Here is a 27,552-nt window from a genome sequence, read left to right on the forward strand (position 1 = left end):
GGCAAATCATTGCTCCCCACATCCTACTGCCAGGATAACGCTGTGATTCCCAGGACCTCTGGCATGCATGCATGCACGCACGCACGCACGCAGTCCGCCATGCTCAGCGCTCCCAGTACCTCCCAGTACCCGCAGTACCTCAGCATCCCTATGGCTCCCAGCACCTCGCCGCCCGCCGAGCTCCCCCCTCAATGAAGCTCGCCGTGGGAATCGCGGGGAGCGAGGCCCCGCCTCTTCCCCTCTCATTGGCCGCCACCGAGCAACGATTTGAATATCGCTCTCTGAGTGGCTGGCGGAGGCGCGGAGCTACGGCGCCCACGGGTGCGGGCCGCCACGTGCAGGTGGCAGCGGGCGGGCGATCGACCCAGTCAGGCCAGGCCGGGCCCGGCGGCCCCGGAGCTGGGCCTGGGGAGGGGGCACCGGGCTGCGGCTCATCCCCCCGCCTTGCGCCCTCATAGCTCGGCCCCTTCCCTGCCCTTCCCCTCGGCTGCATCTCCCCCGGGCCCACCCCACCGCATGCCGAGGGGCTGCCCCAGTGCTCCCCCGGAGGCATCACCCCAGGAGTTAGCGAACCTGAACCCTAAACAGATGCCAAAGCAGTGGATTCATCTACGAGCACCGAGACAACTAAATGTCACCGTGCCCCTAGCACAGCTCCAATGAGGTCATCCCTACCAACCGCTCTCCACAGAGAGGTTGGTGTAACCTGGACTTACCTGCCAAGCACAAGCCCTGCCTGAGCCTCACTAGTTCTAGTGGAACATGCTTAACATCTGTCCTCCATTGCTCCTGCTACAGTTGAGCTTCCTACTCTTCCCAGTCCTGGTGAGCATTCAAAAAAGTTTAATTTCACTTTTTGTTTACCCATTGAAGGCAGTTTGCAGTCAACTCTTTAAACCTCTTTCCCAGAGAACTCCAGTTACTCAGCTCCATCAGTCCCCAAAGCTTCCTGTCATTCTCCCAGTAACTTTTTTTACCCAGTTCATTTCTGGAATACGCTGCTGGACGTAGCAGTTGGACTGTAATGGGTACAGCCTTGAGCTTGATATGCTACTTAAGAGCAATAAACACCATGTGCTGGTTATCACAGCTCATGTGCATGCTGCAACCATGCCTCCTTTGCGCCACACTCCTATTTTTCCCCAACTCTCTGACCTTTTTGGCTTCCAGTCTGGTTTTGATCCTCTGTAATCCCAATTATATTTTTGTGCGTGCATGTGTGGAATCACAGTCTAGCCAGTGAAAGCCATCATGCAAGGAAACCCCAGCATGGCAGCCCATATCAAAGCCTTCCATCTCTCTGTGCAAGCCCTCAGGTTGCAAGGGTTGCAGGCATGCAACATACAGGTGCCCGAGGAGGCCTAGATGTCAAGCCAGGCATGAAAAGCCTGTGCATAGGCTATGGAAGGGGAAGCAGACAGGGAGCTGCTGGTCTCTGCTTTTCCTTTTCAGAACAGTGGCTGCATTACCATGTTGAGTTTTGCAGGTACCTTATATTTGGAGGCAGCCTCCTCCCGAGCAGCTGGAACTTGTTTGCGAGCAGCTGGGGAGAAAAAAACCCCACAAAAATGCTCAAACCCATCCTGAAAACAAGAGGAAGCAGCAAACAAAAAGAAAAAAATTTAAACCAGTCTTGTATGAGCTGTGGTGTGTCTGGCAAACACTTAACACTAACTTGCATATGGGAGCTTATATCCTTGATCCAATATATCCTGGGGTAACCCGACTGCACACCCAGTGCGTAACAAAAACAGCAGGCTAGGCCTGAGTCAGTAATTTACATTACAAAATAAAGCTTTCATTGATCAAATGAAATCAATAGCGCAGCTAACAATCCTGATGGTTAACACAGTATAGGATTTAACAGTTCTGTTCTCAGTTTTTCTGTATATATATATTTTTTTTTTAATGTGAAAACACAACTTCCAGCAGGAACTGGAACGTTTTGGAGCATGGAAGAGGCTGTTGGAGATTGCAGCTGATACTTGAGAAAGGCTCAGGAGTTATTAGGGCCAAGGAAACATCAAACTAAAAGACACATTCTAAATCACCTGGCAGCAAAATAACACACACTGAAGGCTACTGAGGAAATCCCATCAGGATTACAATGAGGTAATCCAGAGCTGTCCCAACTAAGATGCCAGACTGTCTACAGGCTGTGGAAGGCAACCCAACCCATAGTTCACACTCCACACTTCAGCAGATTTCACAAACACGCAGACTGTGTTTTCTTTACAGTGGCCATTCCAGCTCCAGAGCAAGCTCCTGGGGTGGGAAGGTGCAAGTCACCTTCTGCCCATGGTTACTCCACAGGGCACGATGACCTGGAGAGAAAGGGAGGCTGCTGTATGACCCAGACTGAGGGCAATCACATGCTATCCTCCAGCTTTGAGCTGCAGTCCCCTTGGTGTGGTACACCGAACAGGCCTCCCCCCTCCTTCCCTCCTACATCCCTCTCAAACTCAACAACCACAGAATGGCTCTAGAACATGCGACTCCCAAACCAGAACAAGAAAACACTTCGTGCTCCACACACCACACCTCTTGGGCACTTTGGATGAGATCCAGTCTAACATCAGGCTTTTGGCCCTGCCTCAGAGTTGTGTTTTTGCAGCTTTTAAACACCCAACACCCCAAAGTGAGCCAGGAAGATGGGTAAGGTCATGCACAAAACCCCATGAGCTTTCTGCAGCGGCCTCTAAGGCAGCGTATGAGAACTATACTGGAGGCAAGGAAGCCACACACACCGCACTTTCATGTGACTGAGGTTATTCAGCATTTGTGCCTAAGAACTCAGTCCAGGATGGGAAGCAGAATCTAAGAACACAAGGCACCAGTGACACATGGGATAACAGTGTCCACTTCCCCACCATTTACCTTTTTCAGAAGAAAATGGGAGGTGCAAAAGGACCCCATTCCTTGCTACAAGCACATGTGTCACCCAGTTCTCTCCAGAGGAAGATGCTCTAGCAGAAATTGCGTAGCTGCTGTCAGTATCAAGATCATACCCTCCTCAACACACTCTGAAGAACTTGTCTGTGTATACACACATGTATATGCATGCTCTAAGAAATAATGGCAAGATACATCAGGCTGGTGCCATTAGCTTTAGCAGCTGGTGGCCATCAGCATTGCTCTGATGTTCCTCTGTGAAGCCTCAGGCACTGGTTTACTCTTTCCCCTCCCATTTCTGGCATAAGGAATCCACATACTCGCCCATTGCTGGGCTGCCAGTTTTCTCGTGTGGTGTTTGGTCACACAGGCCTTTTCTTCCTTTGTCATTTCCTTGCCAAAACACATGTGGCATGGGAGGAGCCCTGGCTGACAGAGGCAGAATGGCCATCATCTCCTACAGACACCCCAGGACAGAGGCTAGCATGCTGCCTAGGCTCACTCTCCTCAGAGGATTCACTCAAGGGTTTGCTACCAGTATTCCTCAACCCTAGCTATGCAAACCTTTTCTTTTCTTCCCCTGCTGAAGGCATCCATGCTAAAATACATATACTGAGGTCCCAAGAAGAAAGGCAATTAAACTGCTGATGACTGCAGTAGCCTCTGCCACTCCCACCCCAAAGAAGGCCACACACATACAGCAAGGGCATTAGGGCATGTCATACTCCTCTGAGCTATTGTAATTAAGATCAGCATATTCAGCAGACAATGGAATGAACCATTCCTGCTCTGGCTGGCTGTGTTACCACATAAATAGCTCCTAGCTATTCCATCTCCCAAGCACCAGTGAATTCCAGTATTCTTTACGCACCAGGAATCATCTCCCCTCTTTCCAGCTGGTACTGGCATTAGCACACTTGCTGTTATGCTTCAAATAAGTCACAAATGTTCTTTTCTTAACAAAACTTCATAAAGATTTATTACCAAATTTTATCTGGCACAGGTACCAAACAAAAAGTACCCCTGCATTCAGGTGTGGCACTAGAGAAGAAACACACAGGACAAGATGATACCATGTCTCTGTAGAAAAAAGGATTTGCTACACAGCAGAAATGCCAGGGCACTGATGCTGAGTGGAAGCAGAGCTCTTCCAAATTTCATAAACTGCCCTGACGATGTGGATGTGCCTGTTGTGCTCCACCCGAGAGCCTCTCCTTTGATAAAGCCAAGTATCAGCTCTGGAAGGGGAGGCCCAAGGGCAGCAGGGTTATGCCAAATAGAGAATGTGAGCCCCAGCACAAATTTTTAGACTCTCTGGCACCCACTTAGCTGGAGATCACTGCAGAAATAAATTGATCGCATCCAGTCACCCTGACCAGTGCTTAGGAGACAAGAGAAAGCCTGTATTGGGCTCACTGCTGGTCAGAGAACCAAGTAAACAAGGCCCTTGCCCGCAATGAAGAGGCCCCAAAGAGCAGCAGGCCAGACATGGAGCGCCGTCCCAGCTGCTGGTCTGAGCACCAGTTTCTCTGTTAATCTTGGTCGCGGCCCATTTTGCCTGTCAGCCTTCGTCGTTGAGTCTTAGTGGTTCGCCCCGTGCTGGATTTCTGGACTTTCTTGCGTGGGCCTTGCCCACGTTGAGATCTCTTTCCTTTTGTCTTTTTCCGGCTGTGCATATGCAGTGTGGCAGTAAGAGAAGAGATTCTGTGCAGGGCAGGAAGAGAGACATGTTTGGGGACCAAAGTGTGCAGGAGCAAGGTGACACCACAATGGCAGAGTGCCCTGTGTGGTCCAGCAGGAACGAACACCAGCCACAGCAAGCCCCAGAGGATGCTTCCTGTGCTAGGCATCATCTTAACAGGGCAGGAAACCTGCAAATCTATATGCAGTAACAACCAAAATGAATTTTCTGAGCAGTGGGCTGCCCGACTGCCACAGAGTTAAGTAATTATCTGCATTCCCAAAGCAGTCATAAATCCTGATTGCTCAAAAATGTGGAGAATGCCAAAGCTTTAAGCTTCAGGGTCTTTTGACCTTCAACCCCAGAGGCAAATTCTGCACCCTGGAATATCTGCCGAGAAGGACTAGGTAAACAGTTCGGGACAAAGCCTGCCCTGCACCTCATCGTCCTCCTCTTGCTACTGCTGTCAGCAGGGATCGGTGCGATGGGAATGGAGCACCCAGGGTAGGCCTGTGCTCTGCCAGTGCCCTCTGCTGGCTCCTGCCCACGGGCACCCAAGCAGCACAGCATCCCCCCCCTGCAACCACATCGCTGATCTGGGAAGGAAAAATCCTCCTCATCAGCTTGCAGAGCCTAGCAGCAAAGAGCTGAATGAATTTATACATACTTTTCAGACAGGAAGGGGTTTCTGGCCTTCTTGGGCATTGTTCTTACAGGTTTGTTCACCACCTCTTCCCCTTTCTTTTCTTCTGATCCATCATTTTCTCTCTTAAGAAGGAAGCAAAAGAGAAAAAATCCCTATAGACACATTAAACCAGTCAGTTTTGTGATTCCAGTGTTTCTGCTGCCTTCTTGGTTTCATCCTGTTTTGTGAACCATCTAGTCATGGATTAAGTATTTTTAATTCTCCATATCCCTTGCCATCCAGATCTCAAAGTTTCTTATTGCAGCCCCTCAGAAAGGGACAACCAGTGAGAACCCTACGGTAATCCATGCTAAGATCCAAAAACTTCAGCATAATCTTAATGGCGATGCAATTGAAATATAAACTATGAACTGAAGGTTTCAGTTTTTTTCTAAAGTTACTATCAAAACCTCTTTAAGTGGATTTTCAGATTAGAAGATGACCTTTCAAATGTAAAGGGTTAACACAGACACTTCCCCAAACAGCTCAAATCCAGCCAGAAGTCACGAAGATCAAAAAGATCAAGTCATCTGGTACCCGAAAGCCTCTACAAAACCGATGTGATAGCTCAATTACAATGTGTTTTGAGAATACAAGCAAGCATAGCCAGAACTGACTGGTTTCCTTATTTGTGGTCCAAGCACAGGATCACAGAGAGAGGAATCCCTCCTCACGCTAATAGTAATTCTTCCCGGACAGGACACAGGAAAGAGGTTGAGAATAGCCCACGCAGCAAAGTCTGAAATCTTGCTGCTTGTGTTGTATCAGCTTTTAATACTACATTCTTGCCATTCAGCCCTGTGACACCTTTCGCTTACACAAGGTCAGTTGGGACTAGCGAAGGATTCCAGGGACCTTTGGAGTGAGTTGTTCACATAGGACATTTCTTCCTCTTTAGAGGCCCAACGTAAGTTGTGAAAGAATTTGAAAGTTAAGAGTTTCTCTTTTCATCCCTGCTCCCAGCCAGGTGCAAGTCTTTGGGCATATTCAGAGAGTACCAGCCCTACCTAGCCAGCCCCAAGAATGTTTATGGCTGACAATCAGAGAGGCAAGAGGCTTTACCACAGGGGTGGTCAGTCCCAGCTGGCGTGCCCCTGAGAGGTCCAGGTCACTGATGGTGGTCACTGTCACAATGTGGTTTGGGTGGTCAATGTTCACAGATTCTGTCCGTGATGTCACCAAGTGCTCCAGTTCATCAGCCTCATCTGGGGAGAGAAGAAATCTTGCACTGCAAAGCACCCAACTTTTCACAAGACACACTTGCTTGTTCCTGTGGTGCCATACTGAGGGGGGACCCCGGCCTCTGCACGCAGGGTTAACGCATGGAGGGGCTTGAACACCGGCACTACAAGCATGAAGGGCAAGCTCCTTCTCCCAGCAGAGCGGGGCCTGGTCACACCACAGATATGTCCTCCTGCTTGTTCCTTTTGGTAGCACCCAGCTGACCCGTCTCACCAGGGCCCAGAGGGCTGTAGGGGTCACCGCTCGGATCGCTTCCCAGCGGCACACGGCAGGAGCGAGGAGCTGAACGGCGCCCGGCGTGCCAGGCCCCCTGCCCCAGCTCCTGCCCGCAGCCCACGAGGGGGCTGGGCCCCGGGCGCCCACCTCCCGCTGCCGCCCCGCACCACGTACCGAGCGCCTCCTCCCTCTCGCTCAGCATCTTCAGGTACTCCTGGTGCCGCTGGGGGACGGAAACAGGTCACCGCACGCCCCTCCGCTCCAGCCGCCTCCCTTCCTCCCGCAGCGGGGGTAGGGAAGCCCGAAGATCGCCCCCTGCCCCGCGGCCCGGACCCCCGGCCTGCCCCGCTCCCAGCCCGCCACGGCGGGGGAGGAGGGAGCCTTCCCCCGCGGCGGGGTAGGGGGTGTTTGTGGGGTACCTCCTCCTTCATCTTCCTCTGCTCCTCCTTCAGCTTCCGCTTGATCTCCTCCAGCGCCGCCTTCCTCCGCTCCACCTTCCGCTTGTGGAAGCCGGTCAGGTACTCCCTACCGCCGGCAACGCGGAAACCCCCCCCCGCTTTTAGCGACTCCCTCACCGGGGGCCGCCGCCGCCTCCTCCCGCCCGGAGCCCGCCCGGCCTCACCTCCGCCTCTCCTCGTCGAAAGTGACCACCAGCCGCGCCTCGCGGCCCCCCGGCCCCTTCTTCTTGCGGCCCATGGCTCCCCGCCGCCGCCACTGCCCGCCCCTTCCGCCGCCCGGCCGGCAGGGGCGGGCCCTGCCCCGCCCGCCATCTTGTGCCGGCCGCGCCTCGCCGGGCGGAGGGGGCGGGGCTGGCCTCCCCGGGAGGTGCCACCGGGGGTCCCCGCCGGCTGAGCCGCCGGCGGGCTGGGCGGCCCCGGGGCGGGGCGCGGGGCGTCCCCCGGCGCCACCCGCTGCGGGGCGGCTCGGAGGCATGGCGGCGCGGCGCAGAGCGGGGTCGGCAGCGGGTCCTCTTGTGCCGCCGGTGCGTGGGACCTGTGTGCGTCCCCTCTCCTGCTCCTCTGGCTCTTTCTTCCCCCGGTCCGCGGTGGCAGAGGGAAGCCGCCGTCACGGACCTTGCAGGCGTTCCCAGCCCCGGCATCGGGACTGGGGTGGACAGGGGGTTTCTTCAGGCTTGGGTGCCTCCAGCTCTTGCTCCCCTTCAGCTCCCTGCCAGCAAAAGGCTTAGGTGCTGCCTGTGTGGACAATGTAGACGGCCTAGCCCGATCTCTCACCTTGAGACTCATTTTGCCAGTCCTCTTGAGTATTTTACATTTGCATCTCCTCCAGATGTTTAACATCCTCATTTCCTCAAGAAAAGCCCGAGAGCTGATTTCAAGCTATTGTCATTGCTTGGTGTTGGTGGCACTAGTGCCAGGGAAGGCAATTGCGGGCACGGGGCTTGGCTTTTGACACTGAGTCTGCATGATGAGAGAGGTGCAGCTGTGGTGGCTATAGTGAAGGAGAGAGGTGCTAGCACGAGCTGTTGGGGGCATCAGGACTGCCATGTTCTTGGCTGCTGGCTTGAGTGATTTTGGCTGAACTCTTGAACATTTGTTGCCCTCCGGTCCTCACCTCAAAAATGGGTGAAACGCTTGTGTGGTGGCCAGCTGACTGGTGGAAGCTCTTGAAGCACTGCCGGGGCAGCCAGAGCCAACCCCCCAGCCCACAGAGCATGACACAGAGTCCTGACACATCCTGGTGGCCGCTCATCAAGGGCCGACTCGCCTCTATCAGCTCACTTGCTGCTTGCGCTCTTTTCCTGGCCTGTCCTTTCACCAGCAGAAATGCGGAAAAACCAGTTCTGTGGTTAATTGCTGTACTTCCCTCCACGCCCATGGGGCAGGTCTCCTCCTCCTCCTCACCCTCACTCAGTCTGGGTGCACTTCAGCCTCCAGCCTCTGCCCCTGCCTGCACTCAGCCGGCTCAGGTGTGCCATCAGGCCTCTGCACTCCTTCCATTAACCTTACGGCTTCTCCTGCCGTCTCCTTTTCCCTCCATCTGCCAGAACTTCTGTCTCTCTGGTGGCTTCTTCTCCCTTGGGCAACCCAGTGGGTTGGCTTGTGGGTGCAGAAGGCGCAGGCAGCTGCCCTCCTGGCCCTGCCCTGCCTGGAGGGATAGCATTCGGGCATGATGGCCGGAGGCAATGAGCGGAGCGTGAAGACCCTGAAGGAGGTGTGGAGAAGAGCGGAAAACTCGCTGTGTGCAGACTGTGGGAAACCAGGTGAGTCCTCAAAGGCTGCTGGAGAAACAGTTGGAAGCAGGGAGCTGGGGTTGGTCTCTAGCAGCTACTTGGTGCCAGCTATCTGGACTACACAGGAGTCTGGGGTGGAGAGGAAGGAGAAGCATTGCTCTGGATATTCGCTTCCTCTCCCTGGAGGTCAGTTGGCAAGGGAGGAGGAAGGAGATGCTGCCACGGTGCTGGTGGGAAGGACGGGGACATAAGTGGTAGTGCCAGATGAGCAGGGGCTGTGTAGCTGCTATACTGTGGGTTGTAGTTGTGTCAGATCTTGTATACAAAGCAAGGTCATGCCCAGTCAGGACCTGACAGGAAAACTGGTGAAATTCTAACTGCTCCAGAAAGAAGGCATGATTCAGGAGGACATTGTCTCCTCTGTGACTCAGCTCTGAACTGACAACCTGCCACAGGCGCCTCAGAGATTTCTTTTCCTGAAGGACTTCCCCTCTTGAAAGGGTACCTAGTTTGAGGTCCTACAAGCATTGCTAAAAACACCCATTATACTCCTCTCAAAAGGGGCACATGGGGTGTACCACCCCAGCCAAATTAAGACTGGGCTAATTAGTACCATTTTGCCTTCTTAAATTCTCCCAAGAAGGTTTTGGATTCAAGGCTGCTTTTCACTTTCTGAGCTAAATACTGTTGTGGGTTTGCTATGTTCCACTAAACAGCTCCTGGAGTTTTTTCCCGGAGATGGTTTCATTTTCAAGGTGGGTAACCCTTTACACAAAGGGAGTTCATAGAGCACACTGGATTTTTTCAGGGTTCAGGTCAATAGAGATTCAGATGAAGTGGTTGAAGCAAAGGGAATGAGGGACTAATAACTATGCCTTGTCCTGACTGGCATCTGTACCTTGGGTATTAATCAGCTCAGATTCAGATGGTCACCCAGCTCTCTGTTTCTCTGGACTACATTCTCAGTTGAGGCATATCTCCCAGGGGAATTTACCACTTCCAGTCATACCCTTTTTTATACCCTCAGATCCTGACTGGGCATCCTCTACTCTGGGTGTCTTTATATGCCTCAGCTGTTCAGGGATTCACCGCAACATCCCGAGCATCAGCAAGGTGAAATCCCTGAAGATGGACCACTGGGATGATGCTCAGGTGCAGGTGAGATCTTTATCCCCGCTGGTATGTTAGGTGGGCTGGGTCTAGGCCGTACACTAACTGTCCTGGGAAAATCAGCCCTTTGGCCTCACAGAATTGGAGATTCAATCTGATTTAATCTGTCCCTTTGCTACTCATGCTCTGAATATGCAAGTGGGGATAACTCCCCATAACCGCATTGGGAGAGGGAGGATGCCCTTGTCTTACGTGTCTCTGTGTCCTATTACCTTATGGAAAATGCAGAGCTCTTGCAATGTATCTTGCCGAGGCTCAGGGCCTTTGTTGCTCCAGATCATTAATTTCCCACTTGCCAGCACCATCCAGCCTCAATGTCTCCTCTTGGTTTCAGCGATCCAAGGGGAAAATCTTGGGCAATTCCATGCTCTGAGAAGAGTTTGCAGATGTAATGTGATCTCTTGAGAAAAATGGCATTTAGAGGAACTTGATTTCTCCCCATTATATATACCTCAACCCATTAATCTTCAGGGGACTGAAAAAATTTTCCAGACATCCAAAGAAGAAAATCTGTATCTTGCTGCTCTTTGGAGAGGAGCGAAGAGGTTTGGAATGTCATCCCAGACAGCATTGCAGAGCTCTGGTCTCCCCAGAGATGGGAGCAAATCCACTGAATGTGCATGCACCTAGCCCCATGGAAGTGACATTTGTGGCATTATGTTGATTCATGTGCAATCAGTGTCACTTCTGAGAGCAGACAAGACATTTGAGACCCACCTTTCTGTAGCCAGACTTTGCTGGGATGTTGCAATAGAGGGGAAAGAATGCTCCATTAGAGCTCAATGTGCATCTAGCCCTGTGGTGAGTCCAACATGAGTCTGCATCAAAGGGAAGGCACTAACTCTCTGTCTAACTCTGCAGTTTCTGGCCAAGCATGGGAATGCTGTTACTAAAGCCACATATGAAGCTCACATCCCTATTTACTATTACCAGCCAACCTACAATGACTGCCAGTAAGTTGCTGCGTACAGAAGAAAAGCGGGAGGGGCAGGTCTGGGTTCCTCTAGTTCGTTTCTGAGCTACCTGTCACCTCTCTCCCTAGAGTGCTGAGAGAACAATGGATACGGGCCAAATATGAACGCAAAGAGTTCACCGAGCCAGGAAAACAGCTGCCATATTCTGATGGTAAGAGCAGAGCACAGCATCAAAATATCCTGCCTGTTGCCTTTGCTGGAAGCTTTTGAGCACCGCGAAGAGAAAGCTTACAGTGTCAGTGTTGCAGATTCCGCAAGTACTCCTGAGAACCCAGCTGGTACTTACACAGCAGTGTCTCAGAGGAGGTTAAATACTGGGCAGCGTAGGTTGGCAGTGCCATGGCTTGCTTCTAAGCCTGGTATTACCAGCTGACATTTTTTGAAGGCTTTTGCTGTCCTGGCAGAGCCAGACCTCTGCAGTAAGGAATTTCTGTCCTGCTGTATGCCACGCTCTTCAACCATGGCAGCCGTCTTTGAAATGTCACTGCCAGTACTGTGACACAAGGTGCAGGAGCCCTAGGGCCTGTAGAGTTAAGTAGGAAGAGTTCTGGTCCCATGCCATGGTCTGTGTGGGCCAGAACTCTGGTATTCACTGGAGAGGTGGCTCTTACGCTGTCAGAGGCAGTACTGGGAGCCAGACTAGGAGGTGGGAAGCATCTGAGAATGTCTTTTGGTGACTTTTTCTGGGCTGCAGACCCCGGAACACCACCAACTTCAGTTGTAAGCCAGAGGTGGGAGATCTCCTTCTCAAGTGTTTGTTCTCAGCAGTAGTCCATCATGTGCTTTGTCCCAGAGGTATGGCTGGGACCCCAGTCTGCATGCAGCTCTCTGATGCCCACCGTGCTCATGGGGGAATGCTCTTAAAAGTGGCCTTTCTGCTCCTAGGGGTGAAAGAAGGCATCCTCTGGAAGCGAGGTCGAGACAACGGGCAGTTTCTACCCCGCAAGTTCCTCTTGTCTGAGAGAGAGGGATGTCTAAAGTATTTCACCAAGCAGGATGTGAGTATGGTGGTCAACTCCCACCTCAGTCTGTACTCCACCCAGGGCAGTGGGGTCACAGAGCTGTTTCTATCTCCTACGCATGTTTCTGAGGTTGCCTTGTTCATCCCAGGTCAGGGATGATAACAGGAACATGTCACTGAGGATAGGGGTCCTCTTCCTACTGTCAGGATGATGTTTCCCCACATCCTCCCTTTGTGCTTCCCTACACTCTTCCCTCACTGCTGATAAAAGGACTGATCTTTCACTTCACCCCTATCCATTTGCCTGGCTGTTGAATCCTGTACCATTCCTGGAACCAGCCTCACTCCACTGTGAGCCAAGTTAGCAAAAACCTGCTGTTTGGCTTGTTTTGAGGAGGGCTGGTTTTTTACTCATTCATCTCCCTGAAATGAATGGGCAAGTGCTAACATACTGTCACAAGGGAGGGAATGGCCTGGGGTAGGGATGAGCAGGAGATGCCATCCAGAGGGACCTGGAAAAGCTCAAGAAGTGGGCCCATGTGAACCTAATGAGGTTCAACAAGGCCAAGTGCAAGGTCCTGCACGTGGGTTGGGGCAACCCCTTATATCAGTACTGGCTGGGGGATGAATGGATTGAGAGCAGCCCTGCAGAGAAGGACTTGGGGGTACTGGTCAGTGAAAAGCTGGACATGAGCTGGTGATGTGTGCTTGCAGCCCAGAAAGCCAACTGTATCCTGGACTGCATCCAAAGAATTGTGTCCAGCAGGTCAAGGGAGATGATTCTTCTCCTCTACTTCACTCTCATGAGACCCCACCTGGAGTACTGCTTCCAGCTCTGGAGTCCTCAGCACAGAAAAGATGTGGACTTTTTAGCATGGGTCCGGAGGAGGGCCACAGAAATCATCAGAGGGATGGAGCACCTCTCCTATGAATAAAGGCTGAGAGAGCTGGGGTTGTTCAGCCTGGAGAAGAGAAGGCTCTGGGGACACCTTATTGCAGCCTTTCAGTACCTGAAGGGGGCTTATGAGAAAGATGGGAACAAACTGTTTAGCAGGGTCTGTTGCAATAGGGACAAGGGGTAATCTTTTAGACTAAAAGAGGGTAGATTCAGACTAGATATAAGGAAGACATTTTTTACAAGGAGGGTGGTGAAACACCGGAAGAGGTTGCCCAGAGAGGTGGTGGATGGCCCATCCCTGGAAACATTCAAGGCCGGAGTCCTGAGCACCCTGATCTAGTTGAAGATGTCCCTGCTTATGGGGCGTTGGACTAGATGACCTTAAAAGGTCCCTTCCAAGCCAAACTATTCTATGATTCTAGGAGTGGGTTCTTTCCTTTTGAGGTGAGGTAGCCTTTAGACTGTCTCAACTGTAAAGTTAGATGCTGCATTCTCAGTGTTTCATTGGCAGTTCCAGAGTTGGCACAGCTCAAACCTAAATTGGAGGGGCTGGGCCACTGTTGGGGCTCGAACATGCCACACAGTGAAAGGGGTGTGTGCTACAACAGTTTTGTTGGGAAGGGGCAGTTAAATACCTTTTATGACCCTCTGATCCTGCCTTACCCCACTAAGTCAGTAGCTCCGGTCTCTTTCCCACTACAATTGCTCATGCATGATTAATGTCATTCTGTTTTCAGGCCAAAGAACCCAAAATCAATGTTAAAATAGATGTCATCAATGCTATGTTCCAGCCAGTTAAGATTGGGAACCCCAATGGCCTGCAGATCACCTATATCAAAGACAACAAGACCCGGAATATATTTGTCTACCATGAAAGTGGAAAGGTATCTGGTTTTAGCATCAATTACTGCAAAGCAGTTGATGTCATTTGAGAGGCTGCTAATATTAAATAGTCTGAAGCCATGGGTAGGACGGGGTGTATGTGTGTGTGTGAGTTGCTGTAGGTAACACGGTGGGTGTTCTGCCTCTGTGTTTGTGTGTCTGTGAGAGAGTTTTGCTTCAGGGAGCAGGGCAGGAGCTCTGGCGGAGTGGGTTTGTGTGGGAGGAGCTGCTGTAGATGTGCAGATGTGCTGCTTGTGCATGCGGGGAATGGGGCAGCTGGGCTGGCTCTGTGTGTGTGTGTGAGGGAGATGCTGTAGGTGCTGGGGAGGGAGAGCTGGCCGTGTTTGTAGTTAACATAGGATTGGGTGCAGCTGGGTGAATTTAGATGGCTAACTGTTGCTCTGGCTAAGCTTCCTGTCGTGTCCTTTTCCATTCTCAGGAGATAGTGGACTGGTTCAATGCTATTCGCTCTGTGCAGTTTCATTATCTGAAGGTAGCATTTCCCATTGCCAGTGATAATGAGGTAAGGCAGCACTAGAGCACCGTGCTGAGTGTCCCATTTGTACTCGATTATGTGATAAAAGAGCCCATTAGTTACTATTAGAACCCCAGGTACAGAAGTGGAAATTGCAGTGTTCAGTTAGAGGGATGAGAAAGTGTGTGTAAAAGGGCCTGTGGTGGCCAGAGAACAACTGCTTTCTGCTGTTCCTGAGCAGAAGTGACTCCTGGCTAGGCAGTTCTGCAAACACAAATTTAAAAGGCGACTGAATTTTGGAGAATAGAAAAAAGGGTGGGGAGCAAAAATGAATAGCAAAGAAAGGTGGGTAAGTGAATGTTACTCTTGTCTTTTTGTCAGATTAAAAATCGGCTGACGAGAAACTTCCTGAAGGAGGGATACATGGAGAAAACTGGTCCCAAGGTGAGCCGCTGCGGGAGCAAAAAAATCTAACAGGGACCTGTCAGAGAGCCACTGACCTTCCCTACTTCAATGTTTTTCTCCTGCTGTTTCCCCATTCCCCTCTGACTCTAGACACCCGTGGGAACAGTGTGTGTGCACCAAGGGAGGGGAGAATAAAAGGAAGGGGAAGGACACATTTGAAAGTAGATGAAGCCAGATTCCATGCTTTCTCCCAGAACAACAGATCTCTGCATGTGTCTGTGTGTGCGTGACCTTACAGGTATTTAGTGTCTAGATTTATCCTGTCTCAACTCTGGGGTCCTTCGCAGAAGTCCAAGAGTTGGGGACCGCAGCTGGGAATTAAAAACTCCGTACTGATCCGCACTCTCAGCTCAGAAAGGGCGAGGAGGAGGTTGCTGTTAAAGGCAGGAGCTTGGCTCAGGGGGTTGGAATGGATTTCGGGTGTCCATTTGCCCTTCTCACAGCAGAGGGCGCTGTTCCCTTACGTATGTCACCTCTTCCTTCCACAGCAGAGAGAGGCTTTTAAGAAGCGCTGGTTCACGCTGGATCACCGCAGGCTCATGTACTTCAAGGACCCTTTGGTGAGGGGGAGATCTGACCTCTGGCAGCTGCTGGCAGCTGTGCTGAGGGCAGGGTCAAAGTGCGACCAGAGACTGCTCTGCTGTAAGGGAGGCTTGCAAGTTCACCAGTTGCTCTGAATAGACGTTAGGTCTTCGCCTTTCCATCCCACTTAGTTCATCGCAAGCTTTCTGTGTTTGTTTCGCTGCCTGCAAACAGAGGGAACGGGCAGGGGAGCAGTGTAAAGGCAGCGAGGGGGAGGAGAATGACATGGGGAATGACATGGATAGACAGGGCAGCAGTTCCTCTCAAATATCTTGAGTTCTATCTCCTGAAACTTCCTTTCTGTTGCTGCCTTTGAGCATATCCTCCCTGCTCTTCTCAATCCCCTGACCACCTATAAATCTTTTTGCTGCTACATCCCTAGTCCTCACCCACTCTTGGGTCCTTAGATGCACCGCTGTTATTCCCCGGTTCTTTTGGGATTCCATAAAACCCTCTCTTTCCCTTCTGATCTGCAGGATGCATTTGCTAAGGGTGAGGTATTTGTGGGCAGCAGAGAGAATGGATATAGTGTCCAGAAGGGATTGCCCCTGGGGACACAGGGCAACTTCTCTTGGCACTATGGCCTCACCATTGTCACCCCTGACCGGGAATACCTCTTCACTTGTGAGACAGAGACTGACCAGCTGGACTGGATCGCAGCCTTCACTAGCATCGTCAGCCAGGCCATGACACCACAGGAATATGCAAGTAAGTGCCTGGATGCTGTTTCCTTTCCCTCCTGCCACTCTGGTTCAGGTTATTGCCCTAATGCATCACCTTTTTCCTTCACTACAGTTGAAGCCTACTTCAAGTTTAAATCCTAGGAAGCCATGCAGGACCCTTGTATGACTCGACTCTACCTGGTCCTGTTGAGTGGGCTGTCAGAAGAGAAGAGGAGATCGACATCAGAGAAACACAGTGTGCTTGAAGCACCCTTTGAAGCACTTTTTTTCCCCATAGACAGTCCACTTTGTTTCGAGGGCCCAATTAAGCTACTTCCTTTCAAGTGCAAGACTTCGTGAGTCTGAACCCTCAGTGCAACCTGTCACTGTTAAATTGCTGTGATCTGACTGGATGGTGGCAGGCCTTGCTTGTCAGTCGGGCCTTGAAAACTTGGCACTTGCTATGTTGGATGTGGGACCTAGCATCGCTCCTGCATGAAACTGCAGACACCTGCCTTACACAAGAAAACAGCTGCCTGGCTGGAGTTACACCCCAGCAGGTTGCAGGAGCTGTTGAACTAGGAGAGCCTGTTCCTTTACGAGGAATGGCTTCTCTGCTGGTGACAGGGATGTGAAATATCTAGATATTTGATCAGTTAGATCTGCAGTTGAGAAAGGTCACTTAGAAGATGTAATCTAACAGCCAATGTGAGGCTTGTTTCCTCTTGCCATGTATGGCCTTGAAAGCTTCTTCAGACTGCATTTGTGGGGAGACCTTCCTCCAATTGCTGCAAAGAAGATTAAGAGCACTGTTCAGAAACAATGTATCGTTATACACCTGTGTTGTGGATAATGTATGTGCATGCGCCCACGTTAACAAAAAGTGATGGGAGGTGGAATACTGCCTTAGGAAAGATACTGTGAGGGATATTCATGCCATGGAAGTTCAGCTGTCAAATTTGAGTCGCTTGTCAAACCAATGGAGAGAGGTTAGGTCCTGCAGAGAGCAGCTTATGGCATGTCTGTTACCAACTTGAGACTCTCTGTTGTCTTTACTAAGGCCTAGAGGTTGATGTCTGAAGATAGTAATACATGGATCTCTGCTCCCTCATTCTCTGTGTGTCAAAGGCCTGGCACTTTCATTCTGCCCTATACCTTACATATGCTTATGTTTTATATCACATATACATATAATTTTTTTGCAGTCATATAACAGGGAAGTCTGTATGTTCATGTCCTATTAACAGTTAGCCCTAACCACTAAATCAACCCATGATTCATATCTTGAAGATCATCTCAAAGCTCTCCTGGGAGAGCTGTGTTTCACATGCTGGAAGGACTAGCTGAGTTCTGCTGATGACTGTAGTTTCTGATGTGACTGCAGTTTTATGCAGGCAGTGTGAGAATAGACATCTCATGTGTTAAGGGTAGCTAACTGGAATCAATGAGGCAACCAGTATTTTAATTAGCTCCTAAAATATGAATTTAAAAAATCCCATTGTAATTTATTTTAACTTCCTAAATGAACTGAGCTACTGCTAAGGTTTGAGGTCTTTTCTTGGAAAAAAGCACAGACAATCACAGCAAGAGCCATGGCTATTCATTGCATTTCCTGGGGCATGTGGACTGCAAATCTTCCCATCAGAGCCGAATGGGCAAAGTCATGGTCTCCCTCTGGTTCTCTGGGGACCCCTCTCTGTGCTGAGGCTGCCACAACCTGTTGGGAGCATTGACTGCTGGATGAGAAGCAGCATCACTCATCCTGCTGTGGTGACACAATGGAGCTTTCCACACAAAACTATTTTCACTGCAGTTTGCTGATCTCTCCCAGTTTGGAGCATGACTGTCCTAAAAACCAAAGGCCGTTGCAAAACCTGTGTTCCAAAACAAAGTGCCTTTCAGTTCTGGTAACATGAAACAGGGCAGTCCATTAAAAAAAAAGCACAAGCCCCATCTAAACAACCTGCGCATTTGGTTCTCTGTGAAGAGTAGAGCGTGACCCAGACATACCAAGAGCTGATACAGATAACCCAAAGGCAGGCCTCTGAAGTTAGCTCCGTCAAAGCCGTACGTGCCGTATGCCCACTCCTGTGGCATGGTCATGGTGAAGCTGCTGCTGTTACATGCAGTGCATTGCTCGGGAAGGTGCTTGGATTCTACTGCAGTAAGGGCAGTACTAATGGGGAGCTTCTTTCTGTTTGCTGCTGAGTTATCACTGCTGAAGATGAGTGGAGGCGTTTGACTCAGCCACAACAAAGCTAATACACTTGATGACGCAAAAGAGTGTGGCTGGAGTGGCCTGAAAACACCCGTGAGCTAAAAGCAGAGCACATTTAGTAATGGTGCATCTGTCTTTGCACTGGAAATTCTGTCCCACCGTGTCTGTTCCCTGAGACGAATGGGGCTCGGATGCGGGCGCAGAAGCGTGGGGCATAGGTGTCACGCAGGGATGCCCCGCTGGAAGGCGATGGTGCCTCCCTAACGGGCTTCTGCTCCCTGCTCTGGGGTGAGGCAGCAGGTCCTGGGGCTTCGAGGGAAGGGAGGGGGAAAAGCTTAGAGGAGGAGGATGGTCTCTGGGGAGAGGGAAGAAAAAGTGGGTCTAAAATATGCAGCCCTTTGAATGTCTCAGAGCTTGCAGCTGACTGGGGTAGTAAGGGTGGGACAAGGCCAGGTCATAGAAAAAGTGAGATGTCCTACCATCTGGTGGGCTTGCTTGCAGATTGGGGGTTACTTTCCTTGTCTGCACCTCAAGGGGACCTGTTGTCCTTGGAAGGGAGTGGGGGCCAGGCCCTCTCAGCCTGGATTGGCTAAGGGCCAGGGACAGTACTGTGGCAGCTCCCTGCCTATTGCACTTTCAGAACTGGCCGTTGTTTCCCTTCTAAAGCTCCAGCATGATGCTTTTCCCCCCCTAGGAAGTCTTTTCTTTCAGTTATCTCCTTTCTCAAACAAGGACAACTGTGCAAGGGGAAATGGGGAAAAGAAAGGGAAATGAACTTACTTGCAGAAACAAACTTCACAACCCATGGAAGGTTATAAAGCAGGTATGTTTATTGCAGCGCTGGGGTGCAAGGGGGATTGCTTCTCCTAACTTGCACAGCATTTCAACCAGCAGCTGGATATTTATTATACAAAGTCATGTGTGTACATAAGATTCCTGAGAAAAGTTTGGGTTATTCAAAACAGTTCAGAGAATTCATTATACTTTTCACCTTTGATATGGAATACTGCAAAACTGATTTATTATTGGGTAATTACTTAGTTCCTGCTTATCTTTGCAAACATTAGCAGTTTGCTGTTTAGTTTCTGTATCTACTAAAGCTCTTTGTTCTATCTACATACACATTATCTATTATCTAACTTTTGTTCAAGTGTAAAACATCTTCTAGCTAAAGATTAGCCCTTCCTTATTGCCCACTTTAAACATGCCAAGCTAATACTTGCCCACTGGGCTGGTTGTGATCTATATCAGAACAAGAAGGAAGAAGGAGCAGGGGGAAGGTGCAGAAGACATGGGAGAAGAAAGAGTGTGTCTGCAAGAAAGAGGAGGGTGCCAGCAGGATTCCTCATCTAGTGGCTAAAAAGCCCAGTATAAACTGGGACTGCGTTCACACTGGAGTGTGAAGCTGTGAGTCAGACACATTCCTCTGTGCAGTGGGCAAGGCAGCTCTCCAGGGGTTGGTTTAGGGGGGCAGAGCCCACCTCGCCAGAGTCTGTCTGAGTTGAGAGGACACAGACTTAGGAAGAGAAATCCACTTGTCCACTGAGTCTATTGGTTTCCATGAGCCCAGCAAATGCTGTAGAAGCAACAAATGAGCAGCTGGTGAAGAGCAGAGACTTTTCCTTCTGGCTGACAGAGGTTATTTTGCACCTATTGGTCTTGAAAGGGAGGACAGTGTCCATTTCTCAGCCCTTTGATGGTTAAGGGAAACCACCGGACAGAGCTTGTGATGGACAAGATCAGCAAAATGGACTGGGCGGCTGGAGGTGAGGAATAGACTTCTCTGGAGTACCCTATGTCTGATGAACTCTTGCGATTCTTCCCTTCCCTCAGCTGCTTTCCTGTTAAGGCTAGACGTGTCCCATACAGCGAGGGGGTTAAGGCAGGGGGAAGGAACCGGGTCTCTGACAGCCTGACTTGCCCTTGCTCATCCTACCCAAAGATGTCTTACAACTCTTCCTTCATCAGTGCAAGGCCTGAAGAGGATCCCAAGGGTGGCAGCTTCTTGGAGGAAAGCAGCGGTGAGGGTGATGACAGTAGTGTCCTGGGAGGGGACAGCTCAATCACAGGGCCACTGGGTGCAGTGCTGCTGGTCATGTGCCTCACTGGGATGGTAGGGAACATCTACACAGTGGCGGTGGCCTTCGGCAGGGTGGCAGGTCACTCAGTGGGCTCCTTGGGAGTCTACGTGATCAACCTTGCCCTGGCTGACCTCCTGTACCTTTCCACCATCCCCTTTGTGGTCTGCACCTACTTTGCCCATGACTGGTTCTTTGGGGATGTGGGCTGCAGGCTTTTGCTCAGCCTGGACCTCCTCACCATGCATGCCAGCATCTTCCTACTGACCGCCATGAGCCTGGAGAGGTACTGGGCAGTGGCCAGGCCACTGCAGGCCAGACAGGCTAGCAACGCTTACCGCAAGCTGGTCAGCACGGTCCTCTGGCTCCTCTCGCTCCTGCTTACGTCCCCCATGATGGTGATGACCCAGCTGCGGGAGGGAGATGGCCCCCACAAGCGCATCTGCATTCCCACCTGGACACCAGCAGCCTTCCGGCTCTACCTGACGGTGCTCTTCACCACCAGCATCTTGGCACCTGGCATGGTGCTGGGCATTGTCTACACCCGCCTGGCCTGGGCATACTGGTCCTCTGCCTGGGGCCCAGGGCTGCCACTGGCTGGCCGGGCCTCTGCCCGGCAGCTCTTCTCCAGGATCTCTGCCATCGTGGTGGCCTACTGGGCCTGCTTTCTCCCCTTCTGGGCCTGGCAGCTGACCAGGCTGTACCGGGGTGAGAGGCTGGGCATTGGTCCCACCACCCAGGCCTACCTCAACTTTAGTGTCACCTGCCTGGCCTACGGCAACAGCTGTATCAACCCCTTCCTCTACACCCTGCTCGCCAGCAGCTACCGCCGCAGCCCTGGCCGCAGCGGGATGGGCACGGCACGGCCTCCAGTGCCCTCCTGGAAGGCTGCAGGGGGCCCAGTGGGAAGACACAGCATCCCCCCAGCTTTTGGGGAGTTGTTGGGGTCTGTGGGGGAAAGCAAGGGGTGAGCAGCACCCCAGGTTGAGAATATCTCCCAGCCTTTGGCTAGGGTCAATTCAAGAAATAAAAGTGCATCACCTTCCATGCTGGCATGCAATGTCTTCTGTTATTATTGTTGTGGTGCCTTCCCCTTCATGTCTTCTCCTTCGCAAGGCTGCTCACCCTGCTCAGCTGGGGACACACACGCTTGTCTCAGGTATCCTGACTCCATCCTTAGGTCCTTCAGCCCTTACACACCAGCCTCCACCTTGCACAAGGCCAAGGAGTGGGTGGAAGGGAGCAGTCAGCCTCAACACACCTAAATTATACAGCTGGGGAACCCTTGCCACCTCTCACCTCCTTGCTAGCGATGGGCCAAGCCGTAACAAAGTCAGGACAACAGTGAGTCACAGATTTCACAGGACCAGTGAGTCACTTCAAGAAGCAGCCACGCTAGCAGGAGACCTAACTAAGGATCAGCATCTTGTGGTAAAGCTCACACTCAGCTTTCTTCCCCCACCCTCCACAAAAGGAAATCTTTGAAAAGACTCCCAAGTGCAGTAAAGAGACACTGCGAGATTGCTCCAAAGTACAGACCACGGAGGTGAGCACATTTGCTCAGCTTTCAAGACCAGCCCAGCAGAGAAAGCTGCAAGGAGAGAGCCCCACTACATGTCTGTCATCACAGCTCATGGAGGGGGCCTTCACCAGCACCATGTCCCTGCTGCGGCTGAGGAAATCCCCATATGTCTAATGTACCAAATGTACCCCAGTTTGCCAAACTGTATCAGTGCTACTGCATAAACTGGGCTGGGTCTTTTGCCTTGAGGCCATCCAGCCTAGCATGGCTCAATTCTATACAGCTAAACTCTCTTCCCCAGAAAGGATGGTGTCATCCATATCACCCCAATCCCCAAGCTATGCTGTCCCCTGGTCATGCCTATGCACAGGGTGGCAACGTTAGATGCAGCATTTACTATTGTAGATGTAGTCCTGAAGAGCAGGATGTGATCATCCAGAGCAGACTGGCCTTAGGCAACAAGGAGATTCAAGAGGGATCCAGCTGCAGAGCCTGAAGTTGCTTGTACACCCCAAGTGTTCCTGCCTCCCAGATCAAAACCCCAGCTCAAGCCCGTGTTTCTAACTCATCTCTCTCTTCCTCCTTAGCTCCCGTTTCTAGCAGCCAAGCCTCCCTCCCTCTGCACAGGTACCTGAGACACAGGACCTGGCAGAGCCTCATGAATTATGGAGCAAGAGCAGCAGGTGCTGCTGCTGTAGGAGCAAGTTCCCATGCTCCAGTTACTCTGCAGCTGCTTAATGGGAGGAACTGGCCCAGCCAGGCCAACAGGGAGTCCTCATAGGACATCAAATTGTTTGTGCTTCATGTTGTTTGTGGCCAAATCTAGAAACGAGGACCCAAAGACTGGGTCCTTCCATCCCAGGCCTACCTAGTAACTGCTGTGCCCTGTGGAAAGAGCAGAACCCCACCTTTCCTATGCCCACCAGGCACAGCCTGTCCAACAGCAGTAATTGCTGCTTAAGCAGCATTAGACTGGGAGAGCCCCCAAGGCAGCTACTGGCTGGCACCTGGTGTAACAACCAACAGCCAAGTGAGAACTATGCTGCAACACACAACATGCCTCATCATCTCCAGACTCCTCAGAAGCTAGCCTCCATTTAGACGGAGGAGTGATCAGGCTCATTTGGGCTTCCTTAAGTACAAGGGTAACAAGAGCATAGTAGGCACATCTTTAGCATCCTGCACCCTAGCTAGGCATTGCTACCTGTCCCAGCTCTAGATAGATTAGGCAAGGCACATGGGACAGAACAAAGCCAGACGCCTCCAGGTTACTACCTTCATGTGCCACAGCCCAGGAGTACTCAAGCTTCTGCAGTTATTGGAAGAATGGATTTTGATGAGGAACCTACTGTATGCTCTGCCACACCTAGCAAGGTAACCTTTTCTACTGCTGTCCCCAGGCGGCAGCAGCAAAAAATCCAAAGGAGGCATAGGAGAGCTGTCATGAGTAGCACCGGCCTCTGCAGAGGCATGCAGGCCAAGCCTAGCACACCTGAGGACTTTGCCCTCAATGCATGCCTCACTAGGTTCACCTAGCACAGCAACTCAATGTCCAAGGCCACCCAAGGATGCTTAGTTTAGGGAGAGATAGATTTAATCAACCCATTTTACTCAGGCAGTGTAAGGTATCAGTTTAGACCTCAAGGAAGTGTGACTTCAACACTTCCACTCTTCCCCTACCAGCCACATCTAGTCCCCATGTTTCCTCTCAAGACTCTCCTTGGGCTTTTTACCTTCTGCCTTCCCAAGCTTCTGATCCTCTCCATCCATGACTTTAAAGGCTAGCACAATCTCACCCACATATGGTACTCCAGGAAAGTTACCTGCCCTCCTCCCTCCAGCAAGGTGACCAGCCCACATGGAATTGCAGCATGAAAGAGATTAGATTGAGACTGGGTAGACCAAAACTTATTTATTGATTGATTTTTCTGTATCTTTGAGATGGATCTGTCAGAGGAAGTTATTCCCAGCTGATGGACTGGAGTGTGAAGTCCCCTTGTGCATCAAAGTAGTCAAAGACAGAGAGACCAAGCCGGTTAGGGAATGTGAACTGGTGGCCTGGCAGGTGGACCGTGACATCACTTTGGTTGACAGCAAAAGTGATCTGCAAGACAAATGGCAAAGTCAAAGTTCCTGCAAAGATACCCTCAAGCCTTTCTCCTCTACAGTATTACTGTGCCACCGTCTGCTGTGCTGGGTGAACACGCTCAGCAGCATAATCCACTCTTCAACAGCAGGAGTGTTATTTTGGTCTCCCAAGAGATGCCTATTCCATGCTCAGTTCAATAGTAACATCCCATTGAGCTAGATGGAGCTTGCACCCTCCATCACTGCTCAAGAGCCCCAGGTGGTAGCACTGGCCAAGCAGAAGCCAGCCACCTCCCATACAGACAGCCCTGAGAGCCTTTTCAGTTGGGTGTCCTGTGCCAAACACCCTCCCTTCACCAGGGCATCCCAGGCCTCACCTCTGCTGTACCCCCCTTCTGGAAAGGGAAGACAGTCTCCCTATGCTCTGCACCCCACTCTTCTGCCTTCTTTGAGTTGCACACGATGGTGTTCACATCACCATGAGCATCAAAACGGGGGTTGAAGTGAAGCCCAAGCTGGGAAGCATCCTTCCCCAGATTCATTACAAAGCTGCAGAGAAAGATGACATCAATACTGTTTTACTCAATAGTATCATAGCATTTGCTCAATACTATGAGCATATCTGGCTCTGTTACTTCAAGCCCAGCTGAGGATAACCAAAGCAAAACACTTTGCTAAACTGCACAGCTTTCCTAAAAAGGTGGTGCTGTGTCAGTAAGGGGTACTCTCCTCTGCTGGGGTACACAGGCCCCACAGTGCCATCCCTGGGAGAGACACCACTTAGTTTCTGCAAAGCTTTTAACAAGGGAAAGGTTCAACACTTAGAGCCCTGAACAGTGAGTTATCCTGCACCAAAACCAGCTCCCAAGCAGCCGGTTGCTTTCCACACATTTTCTTTCAGCCCCAGTTAGCTAGTGTTGCATGCTGCCTGACAGCCACTGCCTTCTCCCCACCCCGCAGGCAGCTGAAATAATTACCATTCATTAGCTATCCCAGAGCATCTGCAATGGCAGTGGGAGGAAGCAGCTTCCTAGCCATGTCTACCTGGCCTCCAGGCCTCTTACCCAAATGAGGGCAGGAGGCATATTATTGGGCAAGAGAAAGCCCAGGAGGCTTCACTCTGACACTATCAAGCTTCAAAGGCACTGGGAAAAGCTGGGACATGTTTCCTGGAACACCACTAGCACTGGTACAGCAGCTACAGGGCTCCACCTTACTCACCAAGGGGCCCCACCAGCCACAGACCTGCACAAGGGTTGGGGGTTGCTGCAGAGGCTTCCCTGGGGGTCCCAGCCACCCTGATCCCTGCACATTTAGGAGTGCCTTTCCACTGAAGTCCACTGGCCCACTCACCACCTTCCCTCCTTCCTTCCCCACTAGCATCTGAGCAGCATCTCCACTGAGTAAAAGCAAACTTCAATACCTGGAGACCCCCTGCTGCAAAATGCAGCCCTTCATTTGCACCATCGGCTGGAGCTATGGCTCAGAGCATTCATGGAGCCAGAGGACCCAAGACCTCCCAGCTACTTGGGCCATAATCTCCTGCCTAGTGAGGAAAGGCACTGTAATAGTATACCTACTCCTGGGCTATCTTCATGCAGGGGAGAGGATGTGACCATCTTAAACCAAGTCTTAGTATAGAGACAGCTTCCATTTCCTGCACTAGAGAGGATGTGGTCACTGCCAGTGCATGCAGCTGGGGCTTCACATCTGCTTTGGCTTAGCCCCTTGGCAGTAGAGTGTGTCTGCAACATGCATTAGGCAATGACTCACTGGGAAGCACTGCTAGTGTTAACCTCTTCCATAGCGGCTCCTCTCCTACTCAGGGGAAGGATTCCTTTTGTCCCCCACCAGCAGAAGACAACTCTGTGTGGTGCCTTGTCCGTGCAGCACAGCTTACCTCTTGGCACTTGGTGCAATCTTCCCCTTGACAGTGAGGCGCTGGCCAGGCTTCAGACCCAAGTTGGTGCATACTGGTCCCTGGGGAACATGGAGGCAGAGACATTAGCTCAGTACCTGCTGGCTCACCTGCTCTGACTTGGCAGCTCTCCCTGCTGCCTTGCAAGATAGTGCATGGCTTTGGACCGCTGGAGAGACAGGGAAGCTCCCTTCCCCTAGGGCACTGCACCAGGGACATCCCAGAGATGTTACTCCAATCACATGGGACATGTGCCCTATTTCCCAACCTTCCTCCTGCTTCTCTCATTAACATATCTCTATTTCACAGCAAAGCTTGGGTACCTACAAGCTCCCATCACACCCACCCTGTCCCAAACATGCCAGTGTGCCGTGTGGATCTCACATCATCCCACGCAAGTTGGCTGTACAGGGATGGAGCCTCCACTCCCTTTCCCTAGCTTAGATTTGAACTTCAAGCCTTGTTCAGGGCCAGAGGCTCAGACACTTTGGTCCCCAACCCCCAATGGCTTGGGGTTTTTTTTTTTGTTGTTCATTTTTTGTAGGCTCAGCATTTGCAAGAACATTCTCCTGCCCCACGTACATGTATGTCTTTCCCCACCTTCTCTCTAGGAGAACTAAAACACTCTGGTAAACCAATATGTACTCATTTCCTACGACAGTAGAGGCAAGACCCCACAAGTACTAAGAATCTTTCCCCCTTCCCACTTTAATAGTTAAGCCTGCACTTGGGACACTCCCCAATTAGTCACCCTCGGTCTAATGAAAGATAAATTCATCAAAGAAGTGCAATCACTCTTCTGACACAAGCATCTCCCTGGCAGTCCTTGACACTCAAAGGACACTTCTGTATAGCACATTTCCTTACAAGAAAGGAAGGGAGAATGAATCAGTGACTCATGAAAACTTCAGCCAGGGAGCAAGCAGCAAGGCTGCCCAGAAGAGATGCTCAGAAAGCAATAAACGTTACTGCAGCTACCTCCCCGGAGCAGAGCTGCTGTAAAACAGGTTACCCCAGCTTGGGAGCCAGCCCAGCGAGGACCCCCCCAAAGGGATCCTGCAGGGAAGAAGAACACTCCTGCCAGAACAAGAAGCAGCAGCCACCCCCCTGTAATAGATACAGCTGGCATCCAGCTCTAGCAGACGGTCTGACACAGAGGCTGATGAGGAGGATAATGCAAACACCCTCACACCAAACCAGCGTGCTCCCCCCAGTCCCACTCCACAAAGCATCACCTCCAGCAAAGCTGCCCCATCCCTTTCTCTACTCACGCAAGACATGGTGCTGCTCAGCAGGCAAATGCTCCTCTCCACCAAGGTGCACCGGTCCCAGGCAAGTAACTGCAGGAACCCCACCCTTGCCTTTAAATAGATGGGGAGCTGGGTTGTCCCAGCCCTTGGCCACCGCACCCGCCAATCAGGCTGGGGAGCGGGTGGGAGGGGCTGGTTTTAGGGGAGGGGGCACGATCACCCAGAGCTGTCCCCTCCCACCCTCACTCAGGCCTCTCTCCAGGATGCTAAACCCAACCCTTCCAAACGGGCTGCTGGTTGCTCCAGGAGGAGATCCAGCTGTGTGTGGCCGTGAAGCCGATGGAAAATAGTTTTACAATGAGTGTGTTACTGTCCAAGGCTTTTATCCCATACGGAAAACGGTCAGATGGATTGAGACTTGGCAGGAAGGGTCTGGGAGGGAGGCTGGGCTATTTAGTTCTGGCTAAATCGGGAGCAGAAGAAATATCACTGAGCACACGCA

The 27,552-nt window shown here is 51.4% G+C and overlaps 4 protein-coding genes across 5 annotated transcripts; 2 read left to right on the plus strand and 2 right to left on the minus strand.

The window, feature by feature from the left end:
* Window positions 1-1,897: 1,897 nt before the first annotated feature.
* NOL12 (nucleolar protein 12) lies at window positions 1,898-7,443 on the minus strand. The gene is made up of 6 exons (XM_037390562.1): window positions 7,339-7,443; window positions 7,136-7,241; window positions 6,891-6,939; window positions 6,321-6,463; window positions 5,241-5,341; window positions 1,898-4,596 (listed from the first exon to the last, which is right to left on the minus strand). Exons 1-6 carry the CDS (start codon window positions 7,410-7,412, stop codon window positions 4,425-4,427), a joined length of 645 nt encoding a protein of 214 aa, XP_037246459.1. The 5' UTR covers window positions 7,413-7,443; the 3' UTR covers window positions 1,898-4,424.
* Window positions 7,444-7,672: 229 nt separating this feature from the next.
* On the plus strand, window positions 7,673-17,518 carry LOC119149365 (arf-GAP with dual PH domain-containing protein 1-like). Of its 2 annotated transcripts, XM_037390558.1 has the most exons (11): window positions 7,673-8,937; window positions 9,935-10,065; window positions 10,939-11,030; window positions 11,120-11,202; window positions 11,937-12,049; window positions 13,648-13,794; window positions 14,232-14,315; window positions 14,649-14,711; window positions 15,221-15,292; window positions 15,791-16,022; window positions 16,110-17,518. In XM_037390558.1, exons 1-11 carry the CDS (start codon window positions 8,844-8,846, stop codon window positions 16,136-16,138), a joined length of 1,140 nt encoding a protein of 379 aa, XP_037246455.1. In that variant the 5' UTR covers window positions 7,673-8,843; the 3' UTR covers window positions 16,139-17,518. The 2 variants fall into 2 exon arrangements, with proteins under 2 accessions (XP_037246455.1, XP_037246457.1); XM_037390560.1 differs by lacking the exon at window positions 15,221-15,292.
* Window positions 17,519-18,504: 986 nt separating this feature from the next.
* Window positions 18,505-21,243, plus strand: LOC119149364 (urotensin-2 receptor-like). Its single transcript, XM_037390557.1, has one exon. The coding sequence runs from the start codon at window positions 19,990-19,992 to the stop codon at window positions 21,241-21,243; it is 1,254 nt and encodes a 417-aa protein (XP_037246454.1). The 5' UTR covers window positions 18,505-19,989.
* A 2,437-nt stretch (window positions 21,244-23,680) lies between these two features.
* LGALS1 (galectin 1) lies at window positions 23,681-27,198 on the minus strand. The gene is made up of 4 exons (XM_037390564.1): window positions 27,072-27,198; window positions 25,783-25,862; window positions 24,260-24,431; window positions 23,681-23,898 (listed from the first exon to the last, which is right to left on the minus strand). The coding sequence occupies exons 1-4, from the start codon at window positions 27,078-27,080 to the stop codon at window positions 23,755-23,757; spliced, it is 405 nt and encodes a 134-aa protein (XP_037246461.1). The 5' UTR covers window positions 27,081-27,198; the 3' UTR covers window positions 23,681-23,754.
* Between the last annotated feature and the right edge of the window lie 354 nt (window positions 27,199-27,552).

The sequence above is a fragment of the Falco rusticolus genome, chromosome 5 (genome assembly GCF_015220075.1).
Source record: "Falco rusticolus isolate bFalRus1 chromosome 5, bFalRus1.pri, whole genome shotgun sequence".
Classification (NCBI taxonomy): Eukaryota; Metazoa; Chordata; class Aves; order Falconiformes; family Falconidae; genus Falco; species Falco rusticolus.